This window comes from Watersipora subatra, chromosome 10, assembly GCF_963576615.1.
Source record: "Watersipora subatra chromosome 10, tzWatSuba1.1, whole genome shotgun sequence".
Lineage (NCBI taxonomy): Eukaryota > Metazoa > Bryozoa > Gymnolaemata > Cheilostomatida > Watersiporidae > Watersipora > Watersipora subatra.
The window spans coordinates 566,360-583,413 of record NC_088717.1 but is presented as its reverse complement, the minus strand read 5'-3'; the positions used below and the strand labels follow the sequence as shown (position 1 = coordinate 583,413).

The 17,054-nt window shown below is 35.1% G+C and overlaps 1 protein-coding gene across 1 annotated transcript in view; it reads right to left on the bottom strand.

Moving 5' to 3' along the window:
- The window catches only part of LOC137407347 (leucine--tRNA ligase, cytoplasmic-like), a 68,693-nt gene that overhangs the window by 42,246 nt on the left and 9,393 nt on the right, over positions 1 to 17,054 (bottom strand). Inside the window, exons 2-6 of the mRNA XM_068093972.1 lie at positions 9,718 to 9,836; positions 9,058 to 9,145; positions 8,849 to 8,929; positions 4,847 to 4,978; positions 964 to 1,125 (exon numbers count right to left, since the gene is read on the bottom strand). Coding sequence (XP_067950073.1) covers positions 964 to 1,125; positions 4,847 to 4,978; positions 8,849 to 8,929; positions 9,058 to 9,145; positions 9,718 to 9,830 — 576 coding nt within the window. The 5' untranslated portion in view covers positions 9,831 to 9,836. The remainder of the gene's footprint in view (positions 1 to 963; positions 1,126 to 4,846; positions 4,979 to 8,848; positions 8,930 to 9,057; positions 9,146 to 9,717; positions 9,837 to 17,054) is intronic.

Here is a 17,054-nt window from a genome sequence, read left to right as displayed (position 1 = left end):
TAAAAATACACTGTTTATCAGCCAGTAAAAACGGCATGACTATAGAGTTATTCACTGAAAAACAAGAGAAATCATAAAACCTGCTCTTGACTTATCTTTTGCGTAACAAGTCATAGACTTAAATTTTGATCCTTAACCCTTTGACAGGGGAAACGACCAGAATGTCGTTTACCGGTTGCGTGGGGAAACGACATTTATGTCTATTTTGGTAGACGTTTATAAAGCTGTCGTCTAGTAACGTTAAACAAAGGGTATGAACACTAGTAAGTTTTAAATATCATCAACAAGATATCAGTCGATGATTTACAATATGAAACGATTATCTGAGAGGCGTTGCTTTGTGCTAAAAGCTAAACAAATCGCGATTCCTTGGAAAAGATTAAAAGTTGGAAAAACCAGTCAACATCGGCTCGACTTTCAAAACGGTAATATAAAAGATTATTTTATCCTGCGATCGTTAGTGATTTTTGTCTGATCAGAATAAAATTAATTCAAATGATAGAAGTGATGTAAACTTTTTTGGACTTTTAATATACTTGGAATATTCAGAGAAAACGATCGTTATGGTGGCTCGCAAGGCTACGTTATAGCGTTTGACTCTACCGAAAAAGATGCTTCCAAGCATTTCATACAGGGACAATTGCACATGGTTGTAATTTTTTTGAGTAGTAGATATGTGAATGAATGTATATGTGCAAAAAATTTTGTTCATTGAACTAAGTTTAAGATTTGAGCTATGCATGTTCATAAAATATCGATTTTTTTGAATTTTCGAAAATAAATTACACGAGTCTCGGTTGTTTTTTGGGGGGCTTATACCCGGTCAAAGGGTTAATTATCTGTAACTTGCTGTTCAGGGTAAGACAACCCTTTATACACGAAGTGTGTAAAAAAGAACCGGCAAAGGCCAAAGTTGGAAAAACCAAACACACGCCTAACTCAGTGACGTGATCGGAAAAATACCTTTAGCCCGAAGTCTTGAAGGTCTTGCATACAGTGCGGGGGAAAATACTCTAGCCAATGCTGCGGGTCAGCAAACTCCTTGACTTCCTCATCACTCAGCCCAATGCTCTTCATTATCTCCCACTGATACTTGGCAGCGACTTGCTTTGCTGCGGCCTTGCTCTGTAATTTTAGTAACTGTCTAGAGTAGACTGCTAAAGTACTGTAACGGTACTGTAAAGGTGCTGTAACGGTACTGTATAGGTGCTGTAACGGTACTGTATAAATACTGTAACGGTACTCTATAGGTGCTGCAGCGGTACTGTAACGGTACTGTAAAAGTGTTGTAACGGTACTGTATAAGTGCTGTAAGGGTACTGTATAGGTACTGTAAAGGTGCTGTAACGGTACTGGATAGGTACTGTAACGGTACTGTAAAGGTGCTGTAACGGTACTGTATAGGTGCTGTAGCGGTACTGTATAAGTACTGTAATGGTACTGTATAGGTGCTGTAACGGTACTGTATAGGTACTGTAAAGGTGTTGTAACTGTACTGGATAGGTACTGTAACAGTACTGTATAGGTGCTGTAACGGTACTGTATAGGTGCTGTAACGGTACTGTATAGGTGCTGTAACGGTACTGTATAGGTGCTGTAATGGTACTGTATAGGTGCTGTAACAGTACTGTAATGGTACTGTATAGGTGCTGTAACGGTACTGTATAGGTGCAGTAACGGTACTGCATAGGTACTGTAACGTTAAAGTAACTGTCTAGATATATTTCCTGCCAGTACGGAATAGCTGAGGTCTTGAGCACTATTCTATGGCAATACCCATCAGAAATCTCTCAGAAAGATAACTGACCCCAGTGACTACACCCGTACTGTTATTTATTAATGCTGGTATCACTGAATATAAAACAGTACTATGAATGTATGATAATTTGTGCATATAGTTCTTGATTAGGCAAGGCTGTTCATGTTATACCTATGGAAAACAGGTTATACCCATGGAAAACAGGTTATATCTAGGACAAACAGGTTATATCAATGGCAAACAGGTTTATCTATGACAAACAGGTTATATCTATAACAAACAGGTTATACCTATGAGAAACAGGTTATATCTATGACAAACAGGTTATACCTATGACAAACAGGTTACATCTATGGCAAACAGGTTATATTTATGGCAAACAGGTTATATCTATGGCACTGAAAATAAAAGTGGACTACTGCACTGGTTTAACTGAACCGTGACACTCAAAGCTTTGGTCTCTGATTTGATTACTATATTTATTCCAGTACAATGTACGAAATTCTGTACTCATCTTCAACTCGAAATTAAGGATGCTTATTCTACACAATACATGCAATTGCTGTTTAGCATGTGCTGCTTTTGTCGTATATTGTAATTTGTTTTTAGAGATGTATGTTTGTGTGTTACTGTTTCCCTCTACTCGTGTTAATGAGCTATGTTCTTATACAAGTCAGTTGTTGCTCTATGTAAATGAGAGCGAGTACAATTGCTTGTAGCGAATCAACTACCGTTTATCATTTGCATCAGCATGCCAAAACATTTTTTGCAAGCATTTTTAATGCGTTACTAATTTAACGTACGTTGTCAATAAATATTTGAACACAGTCCCACGTCTTTAATATAAGTCGTCACTTCTTACATTCATTTTGCGCCGAAAAAACTGAAAAGATATTTTGTTTGAATTTTTCATTTAAAATTAAGGGTGCGTGTTATACTTGAATAATAGCGGTAACCTTTGTCAGATGTTTTACAATAAAATACCGATTAACTAACAAACAAGCTTTCGTAAATGGAATTTTTGCTTATTTCAATATAAAAGAAATTAAAGCAGTATAAAAGCACGTTTTGCTATCCCTGCAGGCCCGACTAGCTCGAAGCAGCCATCAAACGATCCTTTTTAATTGCCAAGATGAAAGTTGTTGTCCTTGGAACCAAATCAACATGCAATAACAAAATGCAATGTTAGTGTCAAAACGATACTCTGAAATCAACAAGAAAACAAAGATATTGACAGAGTCACAAAGGAAAACTTGAAAACAAAACTACAAAAACAGTAGGACCTCTTACAACATAAATAATCCGTTCCAAGAGCGTTTCCGTTATAGGGACATTACGTTATAAGAACAGTAAAATACATGTAAATTGTCCAATCCATTCCAAGATATTTTCAAACTCACTTTATAGAGTTTCCCTCGATACCTAACAGACCACATGAGAAGATAAATAAAAGATGATACTAACCAAGCCCTTTATGAATAGCAGTAGATTAATTCAGTACTTCTAAATTTTAACTGAGTATAGTGATGATAAGCCCCACAGCCCTAAGTTACCTTGACAAACACTAAAGGCTAGTTTATACTGTATCGCTGCATGTCAATATTAATCCTGCACTACATCGGTGATTGTCTTGATAACATTGTTCATACTATCACAAACACACTTGTGTTTACATCAGCGAATACAGGGGAACCACGGTTTTCGAACACGATCCATTCCAAAAGGTTGTTCGAGATCCGAACCAATTTTTTCCATCAGAGCTGATGTATGTAAATTTTATTCCATTCCAAGTTGAGAAAACAACTTTGGTAAAGTATTTTTTTAACATTTTACACCATTAACTGTACAGTATACTGCATACTATAAATACAAACGGGTAGATATAGATCGTGTTTAATTTTAATAAAAGATTTTATATCTATGAGGAAAAAGAAAACAAAAAGTAAACATTTCGTATATTTTGCTCTTAAAACATCAAAAACATTAAAGGTTAAGATACAATACCAAAAATTGCAGAAATTGATAATGAAATAGCAAAAAATGCAACAGATCAGTTACATCAGATACCAAGTGAAAAAGAAAATATAAACAGCAATGGTACGTTTACTTCACATATTTGAAAGAGCATCATCTTCTAAAACGATTTAGAGTAACTCGACTGGAAGAGTTGTCTCCTGAGAAAAACTCTCCAAAGTTGTAAAATTCTTTCTGAAGCGTAACTTATGGTAACAAACGTTTCCATGTGGTTTCCGGAGCTGTTTCGAACGTTGAATTCCAATGCGCATGCTCCGGTTTGGTCGAGAACCGCATCTATGTTTGAGATCCGAGACGAACAAATCTCCAATTCTTTGGTCGAAAACCGAGTCGGTCGAGAACCGAAGCGTTCGAGAACTGTACTCTTACCACTTGTAATAACAACACTCACACTACCTCAAACCTATCCGTGTTTACATCGACGAGTAGTCTGCGGCATGACGTTCTGATTATACGATGCGGTCGCTGAAATGATGAAATACTAGTCTCGCAGCAATTATCTTAAAGGGAAATCTAGATCAAGCAATCCATGGCAACCAATCAACGTCGCCGAAATAGTGCACATTGTGTAGACTGTCATCGATGCTTGGCGAAATATCTATAAAGTGTGACGGCTCTGCAATGCTTCCCGACATATTCTCAATTTGACAGCTGCAATGCTTCCCGACATATCCCCATTGCCCCGGGGATGACTCCAGTTTATGGTGCACATAAATGGTGAACAATCGTTGAGAGAAATATTCCGAGATACGAAGATACAGCACGAACCAGCCTTGAAAAATTGTATGTTACCTTCTCATATAACTTTACAAGAAATGCTCTTCGGTCGCCTCTTCAAGGCCGTCCTTGGGGAACTTCTAAACAAACTCTTGAGTATTTCACTTTCCATATTTTATTATTGACTCCAACAAAATAATGCTTTCAAGAACTTATCAATTAAACCCTGAAATATGGCAACACAAACCTTCCTTATGAGAAGGCGATTCATCACAGAAGTTGTAAAACCCTATTTAAACTTATGACTAAGAAGTAATCCATGTTTAACTGTCTCACCTTCTTGCCCTTGGACTTGTCCTTGATTACTGGTTCCTCAGATTGCTCTTCGGCCTTTTCCTGTTCTGCAACAGGGAAGATGGGCGGGTATCCGTAGTCCTTCATCTCATTGGTCAGCTTGTCAGCACACGCCTGAAAGTTGTCTCAACACGCTATCAACACAGAACAGTTTAAAATCTACCACGCTTACCAAGTCTCCTAAATAAACTTCAGTAAGTGTTTTAATACAGCCAAACCTCTGCCTATGAATACATGCTTGCATGCACAAAACATACATGCACTATATAGTTCCATATATATTGGATTTACACGCAAAGTAATTTTTTACGTACAACGCTCAAAGTTTCTCGAAACACTACAATTCCATAAATGAAAGTAAAAAGACTGTCAAATATAACACATACAAAGTAAAACCAAATAATTTAACTTCTTATAATCGAAGAAGTTATGGCATGCATTGCTTTCAGCATGTCAACCTCGGCACCTATGCAATGCAATGTTTACACTTGTATTCACTAGTAACAAAACTAAAGTGTTTTACTATTAGCTTTTTACATAATTTCAGATATTGCTTTTGTTTTAATTTTATGCGTAATAAATTAGATCAATCAGAGTGTACTCCCATAAGGATAATCACTTAAACATAAGAAAACTTTAACAGATGGATTAACCTCGGATTAACTGCAGATCAACTTGTAGAGGTTTGACTGTACTAACTCTTTGTTGGAGTAAAAGTTTGACTGTACCAGCTGTTTGTTGGTTCATTAATGACCAACCACGCTGTGAGGCCTTCACCATGGGTGTTGGTGTACATTAATGACCAGCCACACGGTGAGGCCTTCACAAGGGGTGTTGATGTTCATTAATGACCAGCCACGCTGTGAGGCCTTCACAAGGGGTGTTGATGTTCATTAATGACCAGCCACACTGTGAAGCCTTCACGAGTAGATAAAGCTAAAGGGCTCTTGGTCTTACATGAAGTGAGGTAAAAGAAGAAAACTTCAATGGAACTACATTCTATATACTGACGCCAAAACTAAAATCCGAATTGCTTCTCTCGACGCGATTTTTGCGCAGTGAATGTAAAATCTTACTGAATATATATGTTTCCAATCCCCTACATGACCAAATAAATACATAGAGTGAAAAACTAAAAAGTGGGACTCTGGCTATCATTACAGAGCTACTGAGAATCTGAGGCTATGTATTGTTCTCACATTTAAGCTTGATTAATAATATTCCCTATAACTAAACACCAACATACACACTACCCAAAAGTTTTTAGCCGACAATAGCATTTTGGCATAGTAAGATTGTTACCAAAAAAGTCAGGCTGAAACCTGTTAGTAGTGGGAACATTCTGGGTAGCTGCTGTGAATTCTTGTATCTGATTCAGAGAAGAATGGATAATGAAAACTGTAAAAGATGCTAAGGTCTGACTTGATTAAGTCTTACTTGCTACTTCATAAATCTACATAAATATTTATATAAACTTACTACACACACATATATATTTATATATCGGTATATAAAAACAAAATGTTTGTCTGTCTGTTATCGCTCGTATGTCCAGTTGAAAGCGATTGGTTAAAATATGCACACTTGCAGCCCAGTGCACCATGACAGATCATGATGTGTAGTGATTATAAATACAATTACTCCAGAGTGTGGCAGGTGGCTGCATGATTTAGTGGTAGTACACTTGGCTTCACATTTGTGTAGCTGAATGTACAGGTTCAAGGCCTGTGAGGTGTAATCTTTTTTCCTAGCTCTCTTAGCTGGCCTCGGATAGGCACGACTCTCATTATAGTAAAGACTAAAATATTAGCTTAAGTTACTAGCTTAGGTTACTAGGTCAGGTTACACAAATTTACTGGAAAATAAAGCTTAGCCCATGGCAACTGCATTACCTGCCAATGTTTATAATCGATTTTATGTCTTGAATGAATGTGTAGCATAAAAAGTAAGATATTTTTCGACCATCTGTTTTAAGTATGCCTAGAACTTTTGAATATTGGAATTATGATGCACTGATCGGACACGCCCTAAATAAACAAATACTTTCATTTAAAATGGTAAATGTTGTGTATGTTGATCGAAAATGAATTTTTTACGCAAAAACTTTTTGATTACCTGTTCAACACCGGAAATTCAGTAGTACCCTATCGGATGAAATTATTTGCGGAGTTAAATTTCGCAAAAATTGTCTTTTCAAGCACATTTGCGGACCAAATTATTCGCAGATGAACACACTCACGAATAAATTAATCCGTAAAAGCAGCTAGCAATAGAGTAAAACCTTCACGCGCGTATACCATGTGTTTAGGTTTCTATTTAGCTAATAAATTTATGTCGATCATGCTAAGCTATACATTTTTGGCTGCATCAAAAGGTTTTCATGAATGTTCATCGATTTGGAGGCTTTTGGTGAACCAACAACTTGTGGTAAAATATGATGCTGTGTCGAATTCCGAATAACTTGTGACAACTTGAAAAATTTTGTAAAGAATTGTGATGCATTGGCAATGGGGTTAACTTGAAGCCCCGGCAAAGATTTTAAAAGAGTTTGGAACTCAGCTACGTTTACTAACTCTGCCTAGCGGCTAGTTTTTAATTTGAGGAAGTAGTTATTCTCTAGTATGTTCAAAATAAAACTAATTGTTCACGGATTTCAATAATTCGCGGACTTGACTAAGCGAACTCGCGAATTATTAAATCCATCGAATATTTTCATCTTATAGGGTATAGTTATACAGAAATTATCCCACGACCAAACACGAGCGAAGCGATTGTTTGGGAGATTTATAATAAATGCATATGTGCACACAACTCACGAAAATTATTCATCAACGGCCGTCGCAAACCCTTGTACCGAAATCTCATCAACAAATTTAACCATTTTTCAATGGAGTCGTTTAAGTATAACAACGATACAACGAAGGCTTCTGTAATTAACGTAGAAGTACTGAAAAGTTATCGTTTCTTTTTGCCGATTTCAAAGTAACTGACATTTTGGACACTTAGGAGTACGTTGGTATTCCAACTGATGTTCAAAGCAGTGAAAGTAAAGGAAATGGTGATGGTAATTTTCTAACGATTCTTATGAGATTATTACAATAATTAATTATAAAAATAATTATTCGATTTTATAAGATTTAATTATAAGAATAAGCATTCGAATTTACAAGATCAAAGTATATAGTGACCGATGTTAGGCAATATGTTACTGTTATTATTTTTTTCTAAATAGTTTTGTTAAATAGATTTTCTAAAAATCTATATAAATATTACAACTTCTTGATATTGTTAGCTATGACGTTTTGAAGTGTAAACAAAATTGTGCATTGGTTTTCTATTATTTCTGTATTACTATATTAATAATATTGGTTATTCTAATAATATTAGTGCATTCTACTTCTAATATTGGATTTCTCCTATTGCGGGGGAATGATATAAACATATAATCTTTTCCTTTCCTTATTGCTGTTTGTTGTACATAATAACACCCAGTACATTACAGCTACCATTACAGCTACCATTGCAGTTATCGTATTGCACTGCAGTGCCATTTGACTGCTAATATTGCATTTCTCAACCATCAGTACCTTTTCTTTTTTCCGATATCACTTTGGTCGTGGGCTGTATGACAGGGGAACTTCTAGTCTAAATATCTAAATTTACTACCACATAAATGAACTGCTTAACAGATATAATTGTTGAGCAATCCAGAACTTTTTGGTCGATTAAAAACATGGCTAAACATGTTAACAGTGTGAGTTGTCTTCCTACGCCAGAGCAACAGAATGAAATTTTTTTAGAGAACGACCAACCTGCCTCAACTGTGCGGATGAACCTCCCTAGTAACTTTGACTGCTGATAAATGTCACTCACTTTTACACTTATTTGAGGCAGCATACCGGTCAGCAGACACGCTGAAGAAGGTCACGCTAAATACAGACTTTCCGTACCTAAGCTGCCGCAGTTTAATGTCATCAAGCTTACCTTAATAGGCATCCCAGTGCAGTGAAAGCCAAATGGGAACAGACATCTCTTTCCCATAAGCCGTTGATATCCTGATATAAACTGAAATCAGAGAACCAATACAAGTAACACAAAGGCAAATCAGAACTTTCTAAATAAGTGTTAGTAGCAGATGCTATGATAAAAATAACTTTACCCTACTCACTAAGCAAAACGATCACAAGCCTCACCTCACACTTGGTGATGGAGAATGTATGACCAAGATGCAGCCTCCCATTCATGTATGGAAATGGAAACGTACACATGTACTTTTCCTCCCTATTAAATACAGAGGTAAAAGGCGTATTACATACATATATGAATATAAAAAACTTTAATTGTTATACAAACGGAAACCTAATCCAAATAAATATATTGATGAAACGCTTACAATGCTAACAAAAAATCAGTGCACAGAAATCCTACTGAAGTTATGGATAGAAGCTGTCAATAATTTGAGATTCTTATACGTGTCCTAGAAAAGGAGACGTGTCTATCTACAGAAAACAACAGCTACAATAATTGGAAATAACATCGAAACTGCCTGAGGCAATACGGAAATTCCAAACAAATTATAAATAAAATCAATTTTTAAGCTACTTGCTGCCAATATCGACGAATAAGAAAATCTTTAATGATGTGTTCAGAGAAAACATCAACCAGCATTAAATAGAATAAAGGTCAAAGGTTAAAACTCGTTTTTGAACTTTTAAGAGCTTGTAATCACATTTCCACATATGTGGCACATACAACACAACAGAGTAAGACATGGTGAATCTTTTGATACCAAATAACTGTAATGTGAATTTTGTTGCAAGTCAACCTTTAAACAAAACGCTATGTCAACATACTGGCTATCTGAGGCATCTACTTCAAAAATTTTCTCATCTTCCCATTTTTTCTGCATAGCCTTTTCTATATGGCGTATCTCAGTGAGCTTGGCAGTTCCTTTTCTCGCCGCCATGATGACCTAAATCAAAAATGCAGAGGCCATGATTATCTAAATCAATAATATAGAGACCGTGATGATCTAAATCAATAATATAGAGACCATGATGATCTAAATTAATAATATAGAAACTATGATGATCTAAATCAATAATATAGACACCGTGATGATCTAAATCAATAATATAGACACAATGATGATCTAAATCAATAATATAGACACCGTGATGATCTAATTCAATAATAGAGACACCATGATGAACTAAATCAATAATATAGACACCATGATGATCTAAATCAATAATAGAGACACCATGATGATCTAAATTAATAATATAGACACATGATGATCTAAATCAATAATATAGACACCGTGATGATCTAAATTAATAATATAGAGACCATGATGATCTAAATCAATAATATAGAGACCATGATGATCTAAATCAATAATATAGACACCATGATGATCTAAATCAATAATATAGACACCATGATGATCTAAATCAATAATATAGAGACCATGATGATCTAAATCAATAATATTGATACCATGATGATCTAAATCAATAATATAGACACCATGATGATCTAAATCAATAATATAGACACCATGATGATCTAAATCAATAATAGAGACACCATGATGATCTAAATCAATAATATAGACACCATGATGATCTAAATCAATAATATACAGAACATGATGATCTAAACCAATATTATAGACACCATGATGATCTAAATCAATAATATAGACACCGTGATGATCTAAATCAATAATATAGACACCATGATAATCTAAATCAATATTATAGACACCATGATGATCTAAATCAATAATATAGACACAATGATGATCTAAATCGATAATATAGACACCGTGATGATCTAATTCAATAATAGAGACACCATGATGAACTAAATGAATAATATAGACACCATGATGATCTAAATCAATAATAGAGACACCATGATGATCTAAATCAATAATATAGACACATGATGATCTAAATCAATAATATAGACACCGTGATGATCTAAATTAATAATATAGAGACCATGATGATCTAAATCAATAATATAGAGACCATGATGATCTAAATCAATAATATAGACACCATGATAATTTAAATCAATATTATAGACACCATGATTATCTAAATCGATAATATAGACACCGTGATGATCTAAATCAATAATAGAGACACCATGATGAACTAAATGAATAATATAGACACCATGATGATCTAAATCAATAATAGAGACACCATGATGATCTAAGTCAATAATATAGACACATGATGATCTAAATCAATAATATAGACACCGTGATGATCTAAATTAATAATATAGAGACCATGATGATCTAAATCAATAATATAGAGACCATGATGATCTAAATCAATAATATAGACACCATGATGATCTAAATCAATAATATAGACACCATGATGATCTAAATCAATAATATAGACACCGTGATGATCTAAATTAATAATATAGAGACCATGATGATCTAAATCAATAATATAGAGACCATGATGATCTAAATCAATAATATAGACACCATGATGATCTAAATCAATAATATAGACACCATGATGATCTAAACCAATATTATAGACACCGTGATGATCTAAATCAATAATATAGAGACCGTGATGATCTAAATCAATAATATAGACACCATGATGATCTAAATCAATAATATAGACACTATGATGATCTAAATCAATAATATAGACGCCGTGATGATCTAAATCAATAATATAGACACCATGATGGTCTAAATCAATAATATGAAGGAGAGTACAAAATATAGGTGACATTCGCTTCACCTGTAAACGGGTTAAATTTATCTTCTCAAAAGTCTGACGAACTACTTCAAAAATACAACTCCAACCTATACTTAAATGCCACCTCTATTTGACTGACACTATAGGAAAAGGGTTGAAAAAAAGCATTCAAATAGAGGTTTTACGGTACACATAGTTTACATCTAACCTGTAGGATTACCAAACTAAATTTTCAAATTTCTTACTATAGATAGTTGAAATAGAAATATATTTACATAGTTTTATAATATAAAATAGTGTGAAATATGAAAAAATGGCCTAATCATTCATTGCCGGTAGATCTGTTTTATTATGTAGTGGGAGCATTAACCGTTAACCCTCTGAACCCTGGCCATCTTCATCACGGCGTGTCAGTATCCTGGGGCAAATTTTTTTTAAAGTAGGACGTTTTTAATCTTCGCTCAAATATACCTAAATCTGCTCATAATCAAATATTTGGTGAAACATTAGAACATAAGTCTAAAAATTTATTGTAAAAGTTGAAAGAAGAGACAATTTTTTGGGCAAAAACCATCAAATTTACACAATTTGGGAAAATTTTGCAAAAGCTGATGAAAAATTTTTGAAAGCTTGTTTTAAAAACTTTTCTTTTCAAATGACTAATACAGAAGGTAAAACAAAGATTCTGTCTCTAAATTTATTTCCAGAATCTATCTTTGGTGTGGTAAATCTTGAAAATGTTGGCATCTTCTAAACCGACACAGAGGAAAACATGCATGACGAGCACTTGTATACGATCTTTCGCCGCGGTGGCAAATCTCCATATGAAGCATCTGCATTCTGTTTCTTTGCTCTGAAATGTTTTTCAGAGCAAACAACACATATGTGGTTTGTTAAATTGGTTGTCTGCTCTTTTTACTGAGTGAATTGGCTGCATCTGAATATTCTGAAGACACCCTTCTGCGTGAACTTGACATCCAGGATCCTGAGGAGCATTTCATCTGTAACCTACAAGTTCTGTGCACAACTTCTCTATATACTGATGAAAAGTTAGCCTTCTTGTAGCTTGAACTTGGGGAACCAGGTTTCTATAGATTACATATGCGTTATAGACGGCCTACACGAGCTTCACAGTCGACTTTCTTAGCCAGCGGTAATGATGTCTACAATGCTGTAACTTGGTTAGCTGATCATTTTTATCAGTCCCACCCATGTACTGGTTGTAGCTCTTTATGGCCTTTGGGCAATCCACTTCTTCCCTTTGGTGTGTTCTAGCATTGTACCTCAAAACATGTTCAGCTGGTTTGGAAACTTCGCTTGATGTTATAAAGTAGATTGGTTTTTGTCATACCAGACAATAGCCGCACAGTTTCCATTGAACAGTAGCTGGTTTTCACCTCGGTTCATCCGCCTCACTGCTAGCTGCTTAGGAAAATTCTTTCAGTTTGCCATTGCAGTTCCGGTTATGAGAGTACCACATCTAAGCAGCAAATGTTCACAAAAAGCGACAGATGTGTAAAACTTGTCTGTGTACAAAATATAGTGCTGCCCAGCAAATGGTGCACTGATACAAGTAACCAAATTCCTGTGGCACCAAGTTCCATGACAGCATTGGAATCATTATGTTTGCCTGTGTATATTTCTGCATTACAATAAATAGCCAGTTTCCCTTAACATAGGAGAAAGAATTTCAGACCCCATTTGATTGGCTTTGTCTTGATATACTGTCTAATAGACAAATGATTTTTTGCTGAAATCATCTCTTCATCAGGGTCTACCTCCCATCCAAGAGTGCCTTCATTTGGTGCTGATCGATAATCCTTACTCCTGCCTTGACCACCCCTATGCCTGTCTGCAGGGCCTAGACCTGAATCATCTTCATCCTGGTTATTCCTACGTCAGCATGTTCTTCTTTTAGCCTTTTTACGCATTAGAGGAGCTTCACTATCACTATCAGAGATACGATGATTATCGGCACCAGTAGTACTTTCGTGTTCGGCCACGGCGTCTTGAGAATTCCAACTTCCGAGCTCAGTAAAAATGTTTAACGAATTATAAAATCGAGTGAGCACACTTTCATTATCACTTTCTGAGTCAAAATTATAATTAGAATCACATAACTCTTCACCTACATCACTATCGCCTCTCGCATAAAACACCTGAATTGTATCCAATTTTTAAGCCATATAATCATCAAAAAATAGTTGTAAAAACGAAGGAAGTTGGTGAATATTTTTGAAAACGAAAAAATGGATGTAAAAGTTTCCGGTCTATTGCTCTATGCAAAAAATAAACAGATTGGCCTGCGTTGTTGCTTAGAAACCACGATTGTAAACAGAGTCATGCCAATGCCAGTTTTCCGGTCACTCGGATTTCTGACACACCCTACGTAAAGCCGGAAAACCGACCATTAGGGTTTACAGGGTTTACAATGACAGAAAATATGGTTTGCTTATTCACCGATCATCAGAATAAAGTTGTCCGGTTCTACATAACATATTATAAAGCATGAAATATAATAAATAAAATACATGCATCCAATCATTGACACGAATGATGTTCCTCCAAGCTGAGTATCTCAAACAAATTCGGCACTCCTATTCCCTTATCCTCTGCCCCTTTCACTCAAAAATGTCTTGACTTATTTGAATAAAAATTGTTCAACATGTTCAATATTGTTCAATAAAACTTGTTCAATATTAACACAAAAGTTTCTAGGTGATCATGGAAAAATCTGGAGTATGATGCAAATTTTAATATCTCTATAGTTATATCTCTACATAAGAGTGCCCTAACATATGAAAAACCCGCGATACGAAACATTTTCAAGCGTGTTTCTCCCTTGAGATACGACTAATCTGTGAGATACGAACCGGTTCTCGATGGCCACTATAGGGCCAAGTATGCGAAATGCCGTTTTCAAAAACAGCATCGTTCAGCATTTTTTTTTCTAATCAGTTAAAAAGTTTTTAAAAGGTTGGCAGTTACAGTGAAATCGAGCCAAAAACCGCCAAACCGGAAGATAATAACAATAGGACGAAAAAGCTAAAGTAAGTTTAGTAAAAGATTAAAACTTAGCTTGAAGTGCGTGTTTAGTTAGCTAAATTAATCTAAGTTAAATTCAAAGTTTCTGTTACGCAGGGTCACAAAAGTTTGGTGTACCAAATGCGTTGGTGTCACTTAGTTATTTTATATAAGAGATATATATACAGTGCACCCTCAGGATACGATTACCCTGATATACGATCTTCTCACCTTATGAAGTTGAACATGATGAGACTTTCAACTCGCGAATACAAATTGAAAATTTGTATTCGCGAGTTGAAATACAAATTTTATTTCACCATACGAATTCAAGAAAATTTTCGCCGGATTTCAAATTTGGCAGTCAGTGAGCTATTACGCACGTCGAAATAACAGAGACGCCAAAATGCGGTCTACCGAAAACATTTTCACAACGTTTAGAAGAGACACGATGACTGCCTTATCTCAGGTACGCATTCAACGTGAGAAATTTTGTGAAAAAGGCGTAAGCAAGAGCAAATATTCATTTTCAGCGTTATAGTCCATTTTACTATAAACTTTTATTCAGTATACATGTACGTATATAACTATAAGTATATATATTTAATTTGTTAGCTATAGTATCTGAGACCGTTACAAGACGGAGGAAAAATAATTTCTATGACAACAAAGTTGGATGTCATAAATAAATAGGAAGAAGGCGCTCGTATTGTTAATATTGCCAAGGAATATGGTCGCAATCAATTAACAATTGCGATTATTGTTATTGAAAACAAGAAATTCGTTAAAGCAAACACAAGGAGCTTAGGATTGACGACTTGAAGGAGTTGGAGGCAAGAGATCAGCATCCAAGTAGAGCAACCGTTTAGTAGTGGCAAGTAAAAGAGACAGAAAACCAACATTGGCAGAAGTTTTTCTTTGGAAGACATTTTTCAAGTGTTCAATTTACTGGTGTGGACTGGTACATAAAACGATACTGTACAATGTTTGTATAATGTATATCATTGATCTACCTTCTTTGTGTGGCGTGTTTTTCATGTTTTATTCACTTCATGTTATATTTTATTTCATGTTTTATTTATTTCATTTTGTTTTATTTTCTTGTTTAATCGTGACTTTGCAGGCGGGCCTGTTTTCTACTACGTAAATAAAAATCATCATATGTATGTAACTCATATATAACTAGCTACTCAAGATAGTTGACGCATTCACATTGCCTTCTAGAACTTGCTAAAGCTCTGCCTTCTAGGGTATAAATACGTACAAACTTCTGCATGTGTGGTTACATTGATTATTGTGCACATTTCAAACAAGACAAACTATTGTAAAATCTTCTCTGGATCCTTTTATAAGCGTTAGCTCGCTAGCAACTTTCTGCATTGCACCAACATATTCACTGAACCAGCCAGCATCATCCTCAATAAGTGATCAAGTAAGCTATTTTCTACATTGCCCCAAGTTAGCTTGATTTCTTAGAGCACTCTCTGCACCAGCAGGAAAGCTGTGTCTTCCTGGCCATTTCTGCTTTTCATGACCCTAAAGTGTTAAACTTTTTCTTTTAAAACCAGTCGAAAAAATTTGACAGGATTAGACAACTTCTTTTAGCCTGCCACAAAATTCCATTTCATTACGTATTAAATTTATTTTCTAAGTGTACAGCAATCTAAGTGTACTGTAACATAATTAACATTGATACATCTTTGTCTTTTCTCTGCTCTACTCGCTACATGTACCAGTTCAAGTCACGTTATTCCAAAGGTTTTTATGTAGTGTACAGTAAATAAAATTTCATTTTTCTTTTTGATGGTCATTAAATGGTCAAGTGTGCGAGAGGTCGCTTTCGATAACTGCATCGCTCTGCCTTTCTCGTTGAATTATGTTGAAAAAGGTTTTAACCAAACCCGCTAAATGTGAAAGTGAAGACAGCAACTGATTAAGAATAAAATTTTTGTGATATAAAATTGAAATTCAGTAAAATAGTTGAAAAACGTAATAAAACTTAGTTTCAAGTGTGAGTTTGGTAAGCTAAACTTATTTGGAGTGAACTGAAAGTTTATGTTATACGTGCTGCACTTGGTACACACATTATGATGTTGCATTTTACAGTATTGCAGATCATAATCACTAGGTGCGCTTAATACAATGCCGTTACTGAAGGTAACTATAGCTACAAAAGTTAACATACTATTTCGTTACTAATTTTCAATATGCACAGCATTTTTATAAAATTTTGGACAATTTTTACCATTTTTATTTTGCATTGTATAATTACAATGGTTTCTATACCCCTACATAAGATTTTTTCACCATACGATGCCAGCCTTGGAACCGATCAACATTGTATCCCAAGGATGCACTGCGTATATACATGTAAATATACCTACTTTGAGACGCCAGTAAATTGACATATGAGCTCA